A 21947-nucleotide genomic window follows, 5' to 3' on the forward strand; every position below is an offset into this window, starting at 1 on the left:
CATAGCTTCTGTTCTCCAGAACAACACCCAGTCTAATAGTGCTACAGTAAAGTGGTTGTACCTTGAGGGTGATCGATGCCACCAAAATACTCTACTAAATTAATAGTTAATTGTTGCAAAAAAAAAAAAAAAAAGTAAAGCAGACTATCAAACTTTGATCCAGCCCATCCAAACACAAGGCTACTGTTCTTTAAACTGGAATCACGGGCTTCATGCGTTTCTAACAAATACCAACAAGAGGAAGAACTCTTTCACTTCTACTCACTTCCACATCTGTGAATTAAGATGCTTCTCCAACATGAAGTCAAGTGCACATCGCATGTGGTTCCACCGCTTGTCAAACACGTAATACCCTCTTCCAATCTGCCGACTACCAAATGTGCAAAACTGAAAAGACAGGTGTTTATTGGGGTTTTCTGCTTTCACTAACAGCTCTCTGAACAACAATGCACTTGCTTCCCAATAAATATTGCTAAACGAATATGCTTCTGGATGTTTACATCAAGGATAAAATGACCATCAATTAGAATTTTTATTGCTGTGATACAACAGCGTCATTCAATTGTTGGCATCGGTGTATTGGGATTGTCTTCCCATCTGATACTCCTGTACTTAGGACCAAATGCAGCTGTCAAAATTGAATCACTTGGATTAAACACAGAAGGACAGTAGCATTTGTGTGTGTGTGTGTACAGAAACATAATAGATATGTAACTTCTCTTCCTGAGGAGCTATCAGCTACCTGCTCGTGGTCTGTTTTTAACAAAGGAGATCATTTAATATGCAAGCTAGGCAACACAGCTTGTGCTTTTGGTTAGACAACCAGCTATTGTCAAGATTTAAATATTAAGCCAACAGATTTCTGCTACCTTTATTGTGATGATTGGCATCTTGAGTAAAAAAAAGTGCATGAGTGTGGAAGTCCAATCACAGAACCTCACCAAAAATGCACTGTTTGCATGTCCTTATTCGAAAAGCACAGCTCCTTAGAGCAGTTACCAATTTCACTTTCAGTATTTTGGCATTTTTATTTCTTTTAGATTTGGGAAGTGAGGTTCAAACATATGTCTTTGGCACATGTCCTTTGCAACTACAGTGAAACCTGCCTATTAGGCAAATCAATAATTTTCTTAAGATGTAGGAAAAAAAATTCACGTACCCAATAGAAAACCACCCTCAAAGCCCCCAAGTAACTAGTTTACAAGTTCAGAGCCAGCAAAAGATGCAGGTTAACTTTTACTTGAAACGTACAGCGGCTGGTTGAGGATGATGACCTGAATAATGACAATCCAGTTTTTCAACAGGCTCTTCTTTTTCATCACATTCTCCCTCATCACTGGATAACCGAGATGCTGGCTCAGCTGCAGGCAAGGGAGGGTGTGGGGACTCGTGGACAGAAAGAGACTCACTAGGGGCATTTCCACTGTGCTGGGCTGGACAGCCTGGAGGCCTGGGGAAAGCAAGCATAAAAGGTGTTATTGAACTAAGTCTAGTTAAAAAGTCCAAGCTTAAGTGCTTATGGTTACTGACAGGAGGAAATCTACATTAATAGGTTTCTGATTTTGCCACAGTTTTGTAACACACCTACCAAGAGGAAGCACAGAGGGGATGGGGGCCCTGGAAAGCAGCATTGCCTAATTGCTGGTGAACTGCTTTCATTGATGCAAGTTGGCTTTTACTCTTTCAAACACCAAGCTCTCCCTGCTAGGAGTTACAGCTCAGCACATAATTGCTAATTCCTGATAGTCACCTGGCCTAGAGCAAAAACCCTGCCCCATCCAACAGATCCATATCACGCTTTCAAAATCCACCTGATGAAGCTCCCAGAATTAATTTCTTGCCATTGGATCTGCAGATTTTTCTTACCTTGGAAGACTGGGAGGGTGAGGTTTGGGTTTATTAGGTAATAAAGGCTTTGCTTCTGTAAGAGTAACTCCATGAGAATTTTGGTGCAGCTCCTGGGAAGTTTTAGTAGGTGAGGGATGTGGTTCCCTGAGAGGGGGCATCTGCTGATGATGATCCGAATGTCGAAGAAGTTCCTTTTCCCTGGTTTTGCTTTTGTGCTCAGCTAATAACACATCAAATCGTTTTCTTCGACCCTGTACAGCCCTCCGCTGGGTTAAGGAATGTGTCTGCAAAACCATGAATAAATCATTAATCTCAGGCTATTAAGCCTTGTGGAAATTAAACATGTAAAACATGTGTCTAGAGCTCAAGAGCAGAGAAAAACATCTCGCTTAGGGTTTAGTAAACAAAGGGAAGAATGGCTGAGAAAACAAACTTTAGAATTGTTTTGTGGGTGGCAACATCCCTGCCTGATACACAATAACAAAAACCAGCAACCAAGTAAAATGCTTCTTCTCAATTTCTTTTTTAAAGAAGAAACTATCAAAGTCCTTGTAAGGTTAAGACTAGAATAGAAAACCCCTTTTAGGTCGATATTTTGGTTGCCAACTGCTGCGCCACTAAAGATACTTTCACTCAAGAAAATATTTAACACAATAAGGTATAAAATCAGAGTTTTAATGGGAGATGTGAAAAATATTTATAAAAACACTTCGCTTCTTTCTAGATACAAATATACTCCTTGAAAACTAATGTAATCAAATAGATACTAAGGAATGCAAAAAATCACACAGTAGAATCCACAGTCAGTAGATTATTTTTTTTTTTGTCTCTGAGTGTCCTGAATGCTACAGATAGGAGGGAGTCTATGTGCCTAGATGGCACAAAACTCTTAGTAAAGTGAAATAGATGGGAGTTATTTTTCTGAATGGTTAAAGTCACAAACAATACTTTTTCCACCCAGCATAAAGAGTTTGATTGGGTTCATCTTAGTAGGTAAAAATTATTATCAGGCAATTCAAACACAAACAGAAATTCTGGAAAATATTTTATGAGTAGATAAAAGGAATTGCTGACAAATTCTTTTTACTTTCTCTCTTTTTTACACTTTTGATATGCCTAATTCTCCTGAAAAATCTTGAAGCTTTTCCTCCTCTATTAGCAAAACAATTGCCTCCCCCTGTAATTCCAAAAGGGCAATGTGTTCAAGTTCAGTTCCTCTGGGTCATTAGTACCAGCTTCATTTACCTTTGTTCCCTATGTGGTTTATTTACCAGATGCTTCCCCTACTGACAGCTTAGCTGCTTTGCAGGAAAGGAGCTAAATATTACAAAACTGCAGGGGATCTGGATTTTTGCTTCATCGGGATTAAGTCATACCCTTCTGACTCCCAACATTTTTGAGCCAGAGGACCCACTTCATCTTACTGAAAGCTTTGATTAATTCTTTAAATTAGTTTGACCTCTAGGCATATTCCATGACTTTTTCAGAAGACTAATTTCTAAGTCAGCTCTGCTGGTACATCAAATACCTCCTAAGTATCTGCTGAAGACCCTGCTAGGGGGAAAGGAGGGAGTGCAAGGAGCTTGATTTATTTAAACCCTAGATAAGCAAATAATACTTTTAATGCTCATAAGTAACTTTAAAATTCATTGTGTATGACCCAAAGGTTACCCCAAAAGGAACATGCTGGCTCCTTTACTACCTGCATGTGTAGTGACATAGTGACATAGTCATGTCCCATGTCAACATCTATGTTTAAAGAGTTTATATAAAAATACAAATCTCCAGGCTACTTTAAGAAATGTTTTTGAATAAATAGTTAACTGAACTTCAGAAATATTCCCTTCTTGGTTTTGGGCAACAAGTTTTGAGAGGAACCATTTACAGTGGTAATTACTAACAGCAAAAAGTTGTAGTTTTCTGTTTTCTGTCATATTTCTCAGGGAACTTAATTAAAATTTTACATAATCTCATTCTGATTAAGGTATCCTACCTTGCATGTCAAAGACCTAGTACAAGGTTTCCTGGTTTCCACATCAATGACACCACAGTATATATCAGGATCAAATTCTCTCTCTGGCAAAGGTACAGAGCATTGAAAAATTATCAAAAGACATTTTGAAACACTAACATTTACTTTCATTATTACAACCGCATTGGAAACTGTTTTCAAATGCAACACAGGCAAAAGTACAAATAAAAATGCACAATGAGATTGTACAAAGAACATTTTCTACACTCAGCAAGTTTATGGAGTGCTGCAATACAGATCTCAACTCTACAAACAGGATGGAAGAATGTACAGCTGTAAGGGACCCCAAAGGAAGAGTAGGTCTTGCACGTCAGGATTACAAGCCACCATTAATATAAACTGTGACAAACAAATGGTTGTGGCTTCTTGTTGGTTTTGGTGTTCTGCTTTCTGTGTGCATTTGGACCTTCCATATAGGAAGAAGGAAAAGAAAATCTTTGAAGATGGCTGAAGAGCAATATTGTAAAACTGTAAGAACTGACAGGCCTTTGAGGTCTGAATGGTTTCTGAAAGCAACTGCACACGTAGAGATGCTTGCATCCTGTAAGAGTATGTCAATTTATATATTTAAACTATATATAAAATATACCTCATAACAAGTTAGTGTTACAAAAATGTTTAATTTACTTCTGAAACTTATTCCTATATATTTCCATAGAAGTATTTATATATATACACACTACTAAGAGGAATACAGCAAATAGTAATTAAAAAAAATTACCTGACAATCTTTTATGTAAAAATTTCCTATTATTTGTATTTTCTTCAGGTTTCTTTTCCAAAAATGGAGGCACAGAGAGAAGACCTTTACCATTCAGTATCTGTCCAGGGGAAGGCAAGGGTGGCTTTGGTATTGAGGGACAATTAAGGCCAGTCTTTATTGAGGAACTCACAGTAGTAGAACAAGTTGGACCAACAGCAGCTTTCAGTTGGGCACCATCTATCTTTGGATGAATCTTTTCAACTTTGACAGATGGAGTCATACTATTATTTATGAAAAACAAAGGGGAGAAAATGGAAAATTGTATCATAGACTACAAAAATGACTTAAAATAGCTTATCGGTCAACCATACACTCATCTATTCACAACGTAAATGTAGACCTTCCTTTTTATTAACAGTTTTCCTATCCTTCTCTTTTTTATTTTCACATTTTCTATGATATCCATAATCTCTTCTGTCCTTTTTTCCATGTAAGTATTTCAGAGGGTCATCTGGGACTTCAGAAATTGTTACTTGGATTCCCACATACATCGTATCATCAAAGCAACTGGAACCAGCCTGTTATGTCCAGTGAGAAACTCCCCATTCTATGACAGTAAATGCCACTATCATGTATGCAATCTCACCTGTGCAGGTCAAAAGCCACCTGAATCAGAGCTACAACTCCCTTATGATCAAAGTTTGCAGATTAGAGCACAGAATTAAGAGCCTCTAATAAAAGGACTTATTTACAGCGACGTCAGATTCAGCTCTGCAAGAGCTCTTGGTCAACACAGTCATGAGTAGTATCTAACAGACTAGGCTGCTGGAAAAGGTCTGGAGGAGTTTGAACTTAGTATCTCTTAAATCAAAACCCCTCTGAAACACAAGGAAATTCTACGGGTACAGCAGTGCCTATGCAGGTGATAACAGGAATTCTTTGCACACTCACATTTTGTCATGGGGAACTTTGCTATGTTGTACCGGATGCATTAACCTGTTGTTTCCACTGATCTGCAGCTTCTCTTTGGGTGCTTTCAGCAACTTGGAATTTGATGATGATGCACTAGTACCTCCACTGGATGACCGATTGCTCCCACTTCCACTGCTACCTTTGTTTTTTGAAGGGAAAGATGAAATGAGGGAAAATACTGAAGAGGAGGGAGGAGTCAAAGGCGGCTTGCTGGAGGAGCTGTGTCTTCTTTCTGAAAAGGAGGGGGGAAAAAAGAGTTAAGCTCCCACACAGAAACAACTCTTAAATATTTCACGTTGTCATTTACTCCATTAAGTTTTTCTTTATTGGTTTGGGAGGTCTCCTGCCACACGAAGAGCATAGAGGATTCAAGCCTCTGTAATCCGTGAGGCTCCATGCACTGCTGGTCTCCAGTAGGTTACAGGAGTTCCTTAACTCTGGAAGCTTCATTCCCCAGCCACTAAAGCTTAGCTTTTAATAACACTCCCTATTGCTAGTGTTAACCCATTGGGTTTTGGGGTGTTGTGAGGATTTTCTCTGGTGTGCTTAATTTTCCTCTTATTTTATTCTCTTCACTTTTTCATAGTATAACCAGTTCAGGGAGGATTTCTATTTAGGAACAACATCAAAAGGAGCAACAGATATTCTTCTACCAAAAAAGATAATCTGAATATTTGAGTTAAGAGTGGTCAGGTTCCATCAATGAATGTGTTCGAAAATTAAATATTTAATTAACATGAAAACATTAACACACTGCTGGCACCATTCCAGTTGAAATGGTGTAGACTATAAAGGTATTTCTTTAGAACAACGACTTCTCAGCCACAAAATACATGACAGCTTCGGGGAGCACCCAGCTCTGCCTACACATGGACATGTTAATGGCCCATTTGCTCAGCTGATACTGGGACATCTGTGATTCCTCGATGATCTGTGTAATCAACACCTGCTTAAGAGACATTTCTGGCAATCAGGTTTATGCAAACCACAATTCTAAGAGAGAACCAAGAATCAGCAAGTCCCTCAGGGGAGTGGAAAGGCACCTTTGCCCTCAACAGGTAACACCTCTTTCTCTGCCAAGTACAGTTCAAGGTGCCCAAATCCAGCACCAACCAATCCCAGGATCAACTTACAGATTTTTACTTAAATTTACTTCAACTGTGAAAGAAGCAGGCTACTCATGAAGTTACAACAACTACAGCCAAGACTGAAAGCCTTGGCCTGAAAGTCTAACGGAACCCGTCCACAGGTCTGTGACAGTCTGGAAAACGGAAATTTATACCTCCACGTTCTGTTGATATGACCTGTTTTCACCCCCAACTCCTAAGCACAGCAATCACACCTCTCAGATGATGACCAACCAGGCCTCCATTCGTAGCTGGAAGCCACCAAAGAGACAGCACCAACCCTGCACCAGTGTCACCAGGTACATCACCCACTGCGCGGCTCCTGCAGGCAGGACTAAGAGCAGCAACCAGGGGAAAAGGAGTCCAGTGGAGGGTAAAACACAGGACTTAACATCAGGCAAGCTAGTTTCATATGGGGGGAGAGGAAGTATTTTAAATATGTTCATTATCTCAGGAAAAAAAAAAATACAAGGAAAAGCACAGAGTTTAGATTAGGAAACTCGAGTCAAGAAGTTATCTCAGATGGAACCAAGTGATGGGTGTTTCTGTTTCATTGCAAAACGGGTGCAAACTACCTAGAAAGCCCAGGAAAGGAGTCATCTCTGTTTAATTAGCATTTACCCGAAAGCTCGGAGAGGTCATGTGAAATGCCCAACAGAAACACACAACAAAAGCAGTAACCGATCACCCATCTCAAGAAACAACTGCTTGAAAATCACAGCATTTAGAAGGACTAGTTATCTGTGAGGTTCAGGATCATCTGCCTAGTTTTCTAGAACCAGATGCCATTGACGAGTTTGTAAGTGAAGTATGTTAGCATATTTATGTTCTGGTAAATCGTTGTGCTTCTAACATGACATCCTGCTCACTGCCAAATGTCTTTTTATAGCAATGGCAAGAATCCCTGAGCAGCTCTGAGAAGTTACTATTTGAGGGCCATTAGTTCAGCGATGCTACACCCTGTGAGATTATCCCGTGGGATAATGAGAACAATTGCTCAACACTCTTCCACCTTCTGTGTATTTAGAAAATTCAAAGTCCAAGTTCTTATCACAGTTACAAATAATCTCTATTGAACCAGAGGGTGACTAATACAATCCTCGGGAGCTTGTTCTTTTGTTTTGGGTTTTTGTTTGTTTGCTTTGTTTTTGTTTTGGTTTGTGGTGGTTTGTTGTTTGGGTTTTTTTGTGTGTTTGTTTTTGTTTTTTTTTATAAGAGAGGGTGTTACTTCCTTGGAGAAAAACTGGAAGAGAGAAAGAGACTAGAACAAGACTAACTTCTTGCGTCCCATCATTAGGAATAAGTTCGACAAAATATGAAACTGAACTATTCATCCAAATTATATTAACACTTCTTTTTTTGGCAACTTTAACTGCCACTGGTAACTGGTTCTGGTACTAAACCGAGATGTTACTATTTGCATGAATGTTTCACAGCATCAATCTCAATACAAACAAGTTAATATAAATAGGAAGTGTTTTAAACTGTTGCTAAGCAAAAATAACTACCTAAGAGAATTGTGGCTGATCACCAAGATCACCATCTACCTGTCAGACAGAATTTCCACTCTACAAACATATGATTTGGAAAAAAAACAACAACAAAAACAAAAAACAAACAACTGCAACACAACCACAAACAAAGGCCAAATTAACTTTTTTGAGATTTTTGGGGACAATTTCTGATAAGGATTTGCTTATCTTTAATGTTTCTGATTTTTTGGAAATTATTATTCTTAAATGGAAACCGCTTAAGGTCTGTTTTGTAAAACCATCTCAAGACCATCTTATTAGTAAAAGCTAATATTTTTTAAGCCAGACGTGTTAAGCGTGACACTCTTGACCCAATGAACATATTTATTGACAGACTGACATAGTCTTTTAATGGAAAAATTGCTACACAAACTGTCACTGAATAATCAAGACCACCATGCTTATTACACTAAGCATATTATAATGATAAATTCTACTAATCAGCTGCCAATCTAGTAAGGCTCCCATTTGCCATTAACTCTGACTCAGCCTGAAAACATTTAAAAATCTAATTATCTCCAGGTGTTCAGGTTTTGAACAGTTGTTTTCCCTTCACATAACTTTTGAAAGAAACACAAGTTTTTAGTCTCACGATTCCTGTACAACACATCAAAGTGATATTTCAAATACTGTGCCTGTGTAATATGGTTCTAAACTCTTAAGTTTGGGGGGAGGATTTTTTGGGAAGAGAAGGGCAGCACAGAGAATTAGAAAGCTGTGAAAAGAGACTGTCCCAGCAAAGGTTGTCTCTGCTTGGTGTCAGAAATACTTGTTAAATATGAATTTAGTAAAATACAGGTGATAGCTTGTATGCTACTGGTTATGCAGCTGAGCAAGAATTATAAATACAGACTGACCAAGCACACAGGACTTCCTGATAAAATGGATATTGATAATTTAAATGAGAACTTAAAAACAAACAAACAAACAAACAAACAACAAACAGCTTCACTTGCTGGCTGCCACTTTTCTTGGGTTTACAATCTTATTTTCCATTGTGTTTTTCCTACTAAACATGCACTACTGAAAAATGCAAAAAAAAAGTAACCTGAAAAGGGAAGAAAAGGAAAAAAAAATGTCTTTGGCTACCAAGTCTTATTCTTCCATCAATGGGTAATCACTTGGGACTTATTGTGATTTATAACCTTATATCTATATTAAATTATATAATCTTTTATAGAGAAAAATATTCCAGTTTTCATAAAGCACTGTTTCTTCCCTGTATGCTTAACAAAAAAAGAAAAGAGTAACAATACTCTTAAAATTTTTCAAAATATTCCAAGTCTACACTCACTTCCCAAAATTTGCAAAGTGACCTGTGCCAGTGCTAGCAGAGCTCAGTGAAAATGAAGCACCCCCATTCAAACACACACAAATTTAGCTCAGTGAAATATGTTGCAACCTCAGAAAAACAGCTTGAACATAGATTAGCTGAGGTGTAAGGGAATCATCCAGACTGTGGAATTAAATGTGTAGGTTGAAACAAAGTATAAAGAAAAGTTTACGTGATTATTTCACATCTCTGTCACCATCAGCATGATAAAAGCATGACTTAAACCAAAACTTGTCTTTTTCCCCATCATACTGAGCTACTGTTTGACTTGAGGGTTCAGAATTTCTTTAGTACAGCCATATTACAACAACCATCTTCTACGCATTTATTTTCCCTCAGTATCACAATTACATTTCTTGAATGATTGCAGAGACCTAATTTACTTCTCTTCTGATTTCACCAGAGGGATGAGATCCATGACATGGCAGGAGGGACCTTCCCACAGCTACAGTTCTTCTGCAGCAGCAACTAAAATCCCTTTTGCGGCTCTAACCCAAATGCCTGCACTGGGCTCTGATCCACCAGCACTCTGACCTCACCATGATGAAGAAAAAGAGAAAAAACCCCATCAGATCCATGAGGATTTTACAGGGGAAGCTCGGGAGCTAGAACAATGACAGGCATAGCAGGCAATTCACTCTTCCTTTGATGCCATCCTGGCAGGTGCAGCTGCTTGGGAGCAACCGCCTGTGCGGGATCTTGATCTGCTGCTCACTCACTCGCTGCTGCTTCATTATCCCGCTCTAATCACAGGCCTTAGATACCAAGGATTCTGCCTTAATCTTCCACTGATGTCCCTTTAATCATCCCATCACTTCTGTTTGCCCTGTAAGTCAGGATAAGGTCGTGCCATCTTCCATTGTGCGGTGTTTAAACTTGCACTCTTAGCTGATCAGACAGCATCTAAACAAAGTCAGATTTTTTAACTCCAGCAAGAAAGTTAAAGAGTATTTACAGAGTGTGTGACAGCCTGCCAGGGCTTGACTGGCACCAGCCCAATCTTTCATGTCCCTGGAGAGAATTCTTACTATTTCATAGAAAAACATGGTTTTGCAACTGAGAGCTGATATTATTGTTTATCACTCAGTCTTAGCCAAACCACAGAGACTCTGACTGATAGTCATGTATGCTCATGGCACTCCATTCACAGGAAAATAACACTTCAGCAGAAGAGAAAGGAGAAAAAAAGGCAGCATGTAACTGATATTGCAGCATACCAAACACAAGTCAAGGTGGCACATAGGTAGGCATTACATTGCTTTATCTGTGTGCATCACTCACCACAAAAATCTTCCTGAGTTCTTCAATATTACAAAGAAATACTAATAGGTATAAACTATTTATCTGAGAAATAGGTTGATGTAATATCTTTTATACATACTATAGCCAGGTTAGTAATATTGATGCAACCTTATGTCCTGCACTTCCTCACTTCAAAAATAGTCAGCACAACTGCACTACCAAATACTTCTGCTGGTGTAGATACCATCCTGTAAGGAGGCAGCTAAGTAACACCAATAAAACTTTACTTGAAACATGTTTCCCTTCTCAAAAATGACAAGTTCGAAGGGTGTATTTTAAAAGCAAGAATTCATATCCAAAGCTTGATCTATGAACAGGTTTGCTTTTCTTTAGCAGAGATTAAAAACGTGCTGTTTTTGTAGTACACCTCTGTTCAAACATTCTTACATTTACATTGAGGCCATTGATATCCAAGAAGATAAAATCTTAGGGCAAAAGAATTGAAGTTGAAATCATACATTACAGAGCAAAACATAACTACAAATATCAAAGATTTTTAAAATTCCCTACAACATTTTATGTCACATTAAAGTAATTTGTGGAGGCTTCAGGTTGGTAAGAGCTATGCAGCGTTTATGCTGTCCCACAATGAGAACTTAGAACATTGTCTTCCTGTCTGAAAATCCTTTGTTGAAGCCAACAGGCAAATCAAGCAAATGCATCAAGACCTTTCTAACAGCTGACTTGGTATGTTCCAACATGGTATATGTTAGCTCCTAGGACATTTTTACTTCCCAAATGAGGGCTGTAGCGCCACTCAGTTCTACATGTCATCTGCATCTTCGTTTAACTGCAGCATTGGTGCACTGGTCCAGCAGTCCTTGTCATGGCAAATGTCCCACTGTTCCAGGTACAAATTCCTGCACTATTCCCTAGTCAATCATCTTCAAAACACACACTCCAAGTTTCTCTATAAGGCATATAAAATCTGGCTATGCTTTAACTAGGGTGCACTGATTTCTTATTAAAACTCGTAATTACAGAGAAAAAAATCTTCCTTAAGATATGCTTTGGTTACAAATGCTCAGTTCAGAATCCAGATCTCTCTTATATACAAATATGTGGGTTTCAGTCTATCATTCCAGTTCCAAAATCCATCCACAGCAATTCAAGCTGATTTAAGACATGTAAATAAAACGTATCTGGATGTTTATGATGGTCCAGCTCACTTCTTCCTCATTAAGTCCAAACTTAAATGCAACGAAAGCCATGGATTGTTTTTTATGATGTATTTGTATTTTAACTAAAAATTGCATCTAACCCACTTATATCAGTCTAGAAGACCTAGACTGACAGATTTTAGCTCAATTTTCACTTTGGCTTGTTTTTAAAAGCAGGTGAAAAAGCTGGGAATTGGAAAACATCCTGTGAGAAGTATCCTGGTTTTCACCTTCCTCAGGCTCCCGAAGCCACTTCAACTCTCTGAAGTTTCCCAACATTTAAATTTGAATACTTGCAAATTATTTACTTAACTCCCAAGAGGTGCTATGATGGTTAGTTAACCACATCCCTCTGAGCAGAAACAGATGCAAATATTAGCTATTAGAATAATTATTTTATTTATTTCATTAGTTTTAGAAAAGCACTGGCTACTTTTAAAACCATTAAACCAATTACACAGCTTTTGATTTCTAAATATGTATATTTCTAATTCACTAGAGATTTCCTTTCAAGAACCAAACCCCATTTTTCTATCTTTGTCACCAGCCCTTTCAAACCCCCTCATTTTCAGTGCACTTGAGTAGTTCTGTGCTCAATTACCACATAATTTAATATTCCTCTTTTAAAATGCATAGGGTTTGTGCCTGAGAGATGTAGAATAATGTCTGAAGCATCAACCAGCACGTAGTGCCATCCCCAGCCTGCAGACAGATTTTTGCTGTGTCTTGCAGCTGCCTTGGGCATTGACAGTCTGGAACTAGGGATGCTTCCATCAGTTCACTTCAGCTATTCAGAGCCTCGTGGAGAGCACTGAAACTCTCAAGAGCAACATGGTAAAAGTGATGGAGGCAGGACATGGAGTTATTCACTGAGCAGAACCAGAAGCAAAATGGAGCTTGGGAACCTGACTGATTGGAGGTCCCCTGTCATCGAGCACAGGAGGATGTTTTCCTCATCCTTCTCTATCCCTCCCTTTGTAAACCCAAAGACTTAACTCCTCAAAAAAACTCCAGCAGAATATCCAACAATAATTTTCTCATACACTTTCCCAAGCAACTTGCTAAGAGGAGGGGGACAGATTTCTCACCAGGGAACTGGCCCTGGATTTTCTGGTCAGTAGCTGTTTTGTAATGTCAAGTGTTGGAACATAAATATTGCAAAGCTATTACAGAAGGACAGTCAGGTTTCTTGGATGGTAATGGGGCTATGGAGAGATTATAATGTTCACATTATGAGCACTGATCTCTGTAGCTTGTTGCTGATATGACATTACCTGCACAGTCTGATTAAAAAGTATTGAATAGATCATTCTTTTCCTATTAAAAAAAGTTGCTTGGAATAAATTTCAGAAAAGTTTTGGTGCTAATAAACAAAACCATTGTACCACAATGCAGCACGGGTCAGCTTCCTCAAAAGTACAGCTGGAAAACTGCTGTCTTATATGTAGTTACCCTGAATGACAATTAAGAAAAGCTTCAGTTTTTCAAAATAAGCCTAAAGCAAATTAAAAAAAAATAGAGAAAACAGTTATTCCAAAGTTTAATAAAAAGTTGAATAAAGGCAAGTCTAATAAAGAACTGTGTGTCAGAAGCATGGGAGTAAAGAATTAAGGGAAGAACCACCACCTAATGTCTGATTTTCTCTCTCTGCCCATTTTCTACCCAGAAATCAGGTTTACACCTTGAACACCACGTTCTTCCCCTTCAGCATCAACAATGCTCCTTACAAGACCTTATCACACAGGATTATAATATTGTGCAACGTATTCAGATGAGTTCACATATCCAAATGCCTGTCTAGCTTTCATCTTGCTAATGCTTCTATTCATGCCACAATCCGGAATTTTAATGTTTTCCCCTCTAGCTATTTTTTTTTTAACATGTAGCAAACTTTAATGGTTGTACTTTGACTGTCAGACTCAGCTGTGCTGTTTGTGACCCAAAATACAAAGGAGGTTATGGGATAACTGATGAAGTTCTAGAGACTGGTAGAAAAAACAGGCCTTGAAATGGAAAGCTCTCCATAGGAAAGAGATCAAGAAGAGTGAATTGACTTTGCTTTGAGCAGAAGAATAAGTGGAAATATCACAGGATATACAGAAATAGTAGTGTCAGCTAAGTAAATCACTGCCTTTGCATTTGTCATTAAGAAACAACAGGATAAAAAGACACCGAGCACAAACATTTTCCTCACATACTGCGTGACTAACTAGTGACATCCACTGCCACATGACACAAAAGCTTTGCAAGATTAAAAAAAGATAAACACGTACATTGCTACTCAGAACTAGCCACGTGCCAACTGCAACTGCCCCTCCTCTCCCACAAGGTGTTCCTGCTACAGCAGAGATGAGGAAACACTGGCTGCTGGAGCAAGAAGGAAGCTCTGATGTTACCCATCCTTCACATGTGTCCCCATATGTGCAGCACCAACCACGTGCACCCTGTGGATGTGACAACCCTTAAGCTTCCCCGCAGCACATGGGACAAAAGCCTCTCTATGCCTCTACACCTCTGGGCAATGCTCAATTGCAAGAAAACCTCCTGGAGAAATGACAACAGCACGACAGATCCAGGCTGAGGTTCTGCCTGCACAGCTAACACCCTATTTTCTGTTTTGAAGCCTTTAAACACAAGAAATGTTCTGTTTTTCAGGATGGAAAATGAAGACAGGAAGCAAGCCTGTGTGTGGTATGGCAAACTGCAATATTTTTAAATGATGTTTCAAGGCCTGCATAGCTTTCCAACATTTGAAATATCTTGGAACATAAATACTCAATCTGCAACATCAATAAAAAAACAGAATAAATATTTGGGGTTCCTTGTTTTAAATCAGATCCTTAACATATTTTACAGTGATTTGAGGTGTTTACTCATTAGTCATTTTTCAATTATAAAAAAGGATCATTATAGCTTATTTAACTAACAACATTCAATCACAATTGGTGTAAAACTACTGTTTTCATGTTTAAAAACACTGACCATGTTAACCATACACTAATTAAAATTTTACAGCAGCACTAGCACAGCAAAATCTCACAGAAATCACTAATACAGTCGAACGAGGGCACAAACCTACCATGCTTGGACAATAATTTCTTTCAAATCAAATAAACCAGTCCTTTCACATTTCATTTAGAAAGACCCAAGCAACGCTGTAATTAGGATGTGCAGCCTAAAATATGTGTGCAACTTTAACCTTTTAAATAAAAACACAACTGCACTTGACACATCCAGGCTGCGTCTGCATTTCCCACATCCTCCAAAGCTGAAATATAAGGGCACAGACCATCCCCAGCCAGCCATCTGCAGAGCTGTAACAAGGAATGTATTTGCCCTCTGATTCATAAATTACACGGGTGAGTGTGCTGAACACACTCTTAATAGTTTCTTTCTTTAATTAACACTTTGATTAACAGCTGCCAATTTATCTCGAAGCCTGACGGGACTGCAAGTGGCTGCCTAAGCTTTTACAGCTATTTGCTCCCCTTGCACTCTCCCTCCTGAGGGCTTTTCAGGGATGTTCAAGTTTCTGTGAGGAAACACCTTGGTACTAGTGGATCTGGGGGCTCTGGAGAAAGGTGCCTGCTCCCCACACAGGACTGGGCAGCAGGGCATGGAGCAGAGCCCACCCGTTTGTCTCCATCTGCAGCAAATTCATTGCTTGCCTGCTTCTGGAGCCAGGCCAGACAGCTCCAATGACATTCCAGAGGCTCCCACAGCACCTTGCAGCATGCAGTGCCTCTCTGTGAGATGATCCAGGGCACTATGCAGCTCCATCAGGACTGGGGTGCAGAGCAGCCTCGGTGCCCTGCAGGAACAGCTGCCCCTGGAGCTCAGGCCTCTGGTAACACCAGCCAAGCTGTTACCTCCAAGCTGCTGCTGACAAGGGGCACTGGAGCTATGGAGGTGACATGAGTGGCAGTCAGACACAGCCGTGGCAGCAGGACATGCAGATGGAGGCTAATCCCCTCTGTGATTCCCACCATGACCTGCCAGGCCCATGCTGGTGGCACCAGGATGGCTCTTTTGATGAAAGTGCTGGTCACCCACTGCCCCACACTGGGACAGTTCCTCCACAGATGTGTCCCCAGAGCTGCAGCTCCCTGGGCTGTTGGTGGCCAGGAGGTACATGGCCCCTGAGACCTCGGCAGAGCACTGGAGAACACTCCTGGTGTGCTCCTCTGGCCGCAATCACTCCAGTGTCACTGTCCTGATCTTCTAGGTAGGTCTTGACACCCTAAACTTCCAGACTCCAAAGTCTGAACATTAAGGTCTGATTTCCAGCCAATATCAGCACATGGATAGAAAATCTAATTTTCACCAAATTACTAATTTCTAGACCACTTCCTAAGTAATCCCTTACAAAAATTACAATGTATGTACCAACAAAAAATAATAGAAAAAAAAAAAAAGAGCTTGTGACTTTTGCTCTTATTTTAAATCACCATAATCAAAGCTGAACTTTCTGGTCTTTTCTCGCTTATCAAATTACACCCAAATTTATTTTTAAAACCAAGCAGCTCACTTTTTCAATATAGTAAGTTTGCCAAGAGGAAAGGCAGTTGGTTTATACCAATGCCTTTGTGTGTTAGTGTCAGGATGTGAGCATATTACTCTCTTTTCATTAAGAAGGGTTAAACAGAAGCACGGAGCAACATTTCAGCAGACTGGGTTTTGTTTGTGGTTTGTGTTGGATTTTTTCCCCTCCAAGGAACATGCAGAAACCCAGAGATTACTGCTCCAATTAACAAGCTTAAACATTAATATTAAATCCTAAACCACAAATACTAACTTTTCCATATCTATGAACTAGGAATATGAGACAGCCATCAGCTCCTCTTTTGCTCTGAATTTCAAGAGAAGTTGACAGCTCACCTACCCATTTTATTGTAAGGACAACTCAGGAATACAAACACATTTCCTTGGATTATGCTGTTTTTAAAATATATCTCCTTCCATCACTAAAATTAGTACCAGAGGCTTGCATGTTTATGCAGGATTTGTTTCTATTGTACACTCTTCTACTTGACACCCATAATTAAAACTGGGTAAGTCTCCAACAGATTTTAGTGGTTCACAGAATTCTTGACTTTAAAACACTATGTGGGGAACCAGAAATGTCTTTTAAAAAACTAGAATTTAGTCTTTGATTCAGCCTACTCTTATTTTAGGATCAAGAGGGAAGTAACTCGGTTTGTTGCTTGTTCCAGAAATAAACTGACCAAGATCAGGTAATTTGATTCTTACATGGAATAAGAGAGAAAGCTGTCTTCCTTCTAAGTTAGAGTGAGGACAAAGAACCCAACTGCTGAGAAATCCCAGCAGCTGGGCATCAAGGCAGGAGCTGGAATGGAAGGGAGAGGCATGACAGTACATTCACACCGAGAGAAAGCAGCACCCGCCCATGGGAAGGCACACAATGGCCCAGACAGAATGCAATGGGATTTTATGCTTGCTTATGCTATAGTGGCAGCATATATGCCAACTGTCTCAATCTGTGCATGTTTTTATTTATTATTTTCCAATGACTAAAAGCTTCTAAGTAACTTCACACAGTAAACACCGATAGGTTTTCACCTTGGGATAGACTGTGTGTGTGCCATGTTTAAATCACTCGCTGTGAGTGCAACTGACACACACAAATTTTTACTTAATGTGGTAAAGACAACCTGTTACATAAGGCAATGAAATAACAAAGTTCTTTTCCTGGTACTAAATATTTTTTTATTTTTATTTTCTATCAACAGTAATTAAACTAATTTTATAAAATCCCCCAAATATTAACAACATTAGATTCAGTATAAACACTTACACCATCAGTTAATACCAGAGTTCAGAGGCCTAAAATTAGCTTTGCAAGCTGTGATAATACTTTGTGCAGATACATACACCTGCACGCACTGCTTATTCCCAGGGAACAAGGCTGAAGTGACAAGACTCCTGCTCTAACTTCAGGACAGCACAGACAGGGCATATGGGAGAGAAGCAGTCCAGTATCAATCACTGCAGAGATTTCCAGGTCTTTGGAGTTGTAAGCTTAACCAAGGACAACTGGAATTGTGTTGAAACCATTGCAATCCAAGGAAGTTTACTTCCTAGTAGTCAGAATAATGTAAAGAACAGCATCAACCCCCTCATTTCTTCATTTCCTCACTGAACACATGCAATGTGAAAAGATATTTATATCACATGTGATACTATGTACACAAGCAGCAGCTCCTCAGTATAAACAGTTACTGTAGGATATTAAGAAATGCAAAAAAAAAAAAAATTAAAATCATTTAACAACCTGAAATGTTCTCCATATTTTGCATTGACAAACTGATTTTTAAGATTGGCTGCATAATTTTATAGTTTTTTTTTGTTACATTATATATTCTTGTTTGGTTGTGTGAAGTGAGATAAAAAGCAGCTTTATCATGTCTCCTTCCACTTGTCTACATTTTAGGGTTCTGCATTTTGAATGTAGGTTAATTTTATGAAAACTGAAGAGCTGTATTTGAGATAGTGTGCTCTCCTACCCCCCTGCTGAGACATCCTAAAGACATTGGGGGTTGTCATTAGCATTAAAATCAGCATTCAGACAGCAAAGGTGGGACCTCTCAGTGCTGTTACTGAAAGGAGGCAGGAAGATCTTCCCTAGGCAGTCTCCACGCACACACTCCAGCCTAACTGTGGCATGTGAATGTCTAATAGAAAAAAACAAACCAAAACAAACGGCAAAACATGACATGAAACCTGAAACTGTGTGTGTGCACAGAGCAGGAGGTGTTGCAACGGAGGGAGAGCGATGGCAAAACACACAGGACAAAGCCACATATGACCAGGCTTCATTATCTCCACTGCACACGAAACAACTCATTTATCCTTTCTCAAAATTCTGCAATCTCCAGCACCGGTTTCCCAATCACTTTAAGCTGGCTGATGAGAGCTAACACTGCCACAGCAAAACCTGCTCCTGCCCTCTCCCCCAGTCCTGACCACTCCGTTCCTGCCTTCGCACCATCTGCTCCCTCCCTAACAAAGAGCAAACCCATCCGTGCAAAGACCTCACAAACAGCAGCTCTTCCCGTGCCCAAGCTAGCAATTAACTGGGAGAGGACTAGCAGGAATTAAAGTGTGAGTTGATCCCAGGGAATGGGCTGGAGGCCTGTGTCACTGGGGATGGCAAAGGAGCGGGTTGTGAGCTGCAGTAACGACTCATTCGCCAGTTTGTGGAAGTTTTGAGGGGTACCTAAAAAAAAATACCATCTTGACTTCCAAGGAATTTCATCTGATTGATATCAACACTGCATAAGATGGGCTTGCTTACACTGCAGCCTGTTTATATTTACATTTAGTACTGTCTAAAATGATTTTGTTGTAAATATTTTGCTTTACGAGATTGTTTGGTTACTGGCTACTATTATTATTCTTCCTGGAAGGAGGAGAATGATGGGCCTGGAGCCAACACCCAACTTCTTTAAGTTGATCAATCAAGAAGTCCCGAGGGGTTACTTGGAAAATTGACTTTGCTGCTCTGGGAGAGAACCCTGCCACGTGCTGTGTGACACCACAAAAACAGCCTCAGTGAAGGGAGCAGCAAAAGCATATAAAAAGTAATGCTACTGACTTATATTTAAAACCTTACGTACCACAAAACACACACACATATCAGGCAAGATTTCTGGTTTTGGTCTTTTCCAAGTGGGCACACTTAGAAGTTCCTCAGGTTTCAGAATAGTGGAGTGAGTCCAAACTAAAACAGATGACTGAGTATAGAGGAGCAACTTGACAGGCTTGTTTGTGCACAATCAAGTGACAGCATTTTACGCCTTAGTATCAACTCTGCTTACACAAGGTGCTTGTTTATACCAGATCTATAAAAAAACCCACAACTGCTACCCATGTAGCATGTGCATATACACTGAGAGTGAAGGCCTCTATAAAGACTTATGACATTTTCATGGACATTTAGTACATTAGATTTCAAGAGTACAGCTGCAGCTATCGTGGACCACTGCCACCTGGACAACTGGGACAGGGCAGAGGAAATAGCAAGCAGCCCAGGAGCTTGGCAGGGCTTTCAGTACATCCTAAGTAGCTGCCAAGTCTCCAGCCTTCCTGGGTACATCTTGTGATCACAGGAAGATGTGATGGGTATGGTCTTAAAGGTTGGTACCCGTCCTCATTCTGAGCACTGACCCTATGGAGAGTGTGCTGGACTGGCCACTATCAAACTTAAATTGCACTAGCTGTCATTCTCAATCCTTAACAAGCAGGATGTGAGCATCAAGCCTTGCAATACTACACACATATGTAAGTTTATAACATTTCTATGGCTATCAAAGCAGTCGTGGGTATGTTTAGAAGCTGGCTGGTGGATAGCTTTGTGACCCACACAATGCCCTTTGGTGAAAGAGTACATGGCTCGGTGATGGACAGCAGACTGAACTGTGTCAATTAAAAACCTTTCCTTTGACCTCAGAGGCCAGGAGAGGGCCAGGATGGCATGCTTCCAGGCATATACATGGTTATGTGTGGCCTGTCACAGGCTGGAAGCCAAAATGAAATTGAAGAAAATGAGTGCTAGCTATTCCCATGCCAATGATGAGAAGTGCCAGAGCCTTACAGACTACTGTAAGGCTTCTCATTATGATCTAGAACAGTGAAAGAAAACAATTACTTTACCAAGTCCACCCTAATGCAGCTGAACTTCAAAATGCTTGGCTTATGAACTCAAATGAAGACTTCAGCCACAAAGTAACAAAGGAGACAGCCAATCTTCCTCTGAGCAAGGAGAGAAGCCTTGAATTCCATGAGAACGTTTATGGAGAAGAATGAAGAGCTTTGAAAACTATCAAAGTATAACACACAAAACTAGTGACCAGATCAAATGCATCTCTACAAATAACTCACAAACACTTGACAGTTTCAGGATCAAGGTGGAAGCGTGCACTGAAAGAGGTACACCTTCTACCTCATCCACAGAATTAGCTGCAATGCAGTGCAGAAACCAGGGCTTTTCTCACCACCAGGTATGACCACCAGGTTCTTTGCAGCTGGAGAGGTCATGCACAGAGGACAAGGCACAAGACAACTTCTGTTTGGCAGAGGAAGAAAATCCTATATGGGGTAAAAACATAAGAAGGTGATCTGGCTAAAAGAGGTTTCCTTAGGAAAAGCTACTCTACATAGAATTGAGAGTTAAAGACTTTCTGACAATCTTGCCAAACAACAAGACAAAACTCAGTTATGTAGGAACTGCTTCAACTCTCCAGGAGCTTGGCCTAATTGGATCCTTTACAAAGCAGTGTAAAGAGGGAGAGTTTCATACCAATGTGGGCAACCCATTATTTGGTGAACAGAGAAAAGGAAAGAGGAGAAGAATCACTTGATGACTCTTCATTCTCTAATACAACCTGGGGAAACAAAATGTAATTGCAGAACTCTCAGACACTGCAGAACTACTTGTATGAAGCAGCAGAACAGACACTGATGGCCTTTACTCCTACATCACTTTGCTGTTGTTCAAAGGATTAACCTGTTCCCTGCAGCACTACAACTGGAGGAACATCTACATACAGTATAGAGGAAAAAAACTGATTTCCTATACAAGCACTACATTACGTTTTTGCTTCATCAATGGCAAATAATAGAGCTTGGAAGTATTTTGGCTGTTACTGCCTGAGATAGCTCATGATGGCCTATTTACTCAATAGAGGTATCACAGACTTATGTAAAATTTCCTACCATATTTGTCTATTGCTGTTTGTTATTTTCTACATTTTAAAAATATATTTGCAAATGGTTTAAAGTTTCACATTGTTATGGAGCTCTTACAGAGCTGGGTACTGCAAGAGCTAACTCAAGACTGCCATTGAAAAGCTGTTTGAATCTTTGTTAAACATAGCCACAGAACAACATTTAGGAATCTGAACAGACTTCCAGGCCTT

General features: G+C 39.8%; 1 protein-coding gene across 3 annotated transcripts in view; it reads right to left on the minus strand.

The window, feature by feature from the left end:
• Positions 1-21947, minus strand: part of ATXN7 (ataxin 7) — an 87029-nt gene that overhangs the window by 6423 nt on the left and 58659 nt on the right. For all 3 annotated transcript variants that reach the window (XM_051627798.1, XM_051627796.1, XM_051627797.1), the window contains 6 exons: positions 5535-5787; positions 4602-4864; positions 3842-3924; positions 1867-2132; positions 1252-1450; positions 266-387 (listed from right to left, as the gene is read on the minus strand). In XM_051627798.1, coding sequence (XP_051483758.1) covers positions 266-387; positions 1252-1450; positions 1867-2132; positions 3842-3924; positions 4602-4864; positions 5535-5787 — 1186 coding nt within the window. The remainder of the gene's footprint in view (positions 1-265; positions 388-1251; positions 1451-1866; positions 2133-3841; positions 3925-4601; positions 4865-5534; positions 5788-21947) is intronic.

This window comes from Apus apus, chromosome 9, assembly GCF_020740795.1.
Source record: "Apus apus isolate bApuApu2 chromosome 9, bApuApu2.pri.cur, whole genome shotgun sequence".
NCBI lineage: Eukaryota > Metazoa > Chordata > Aves > Apodiformes > Apodidae > Apus > Apus apus.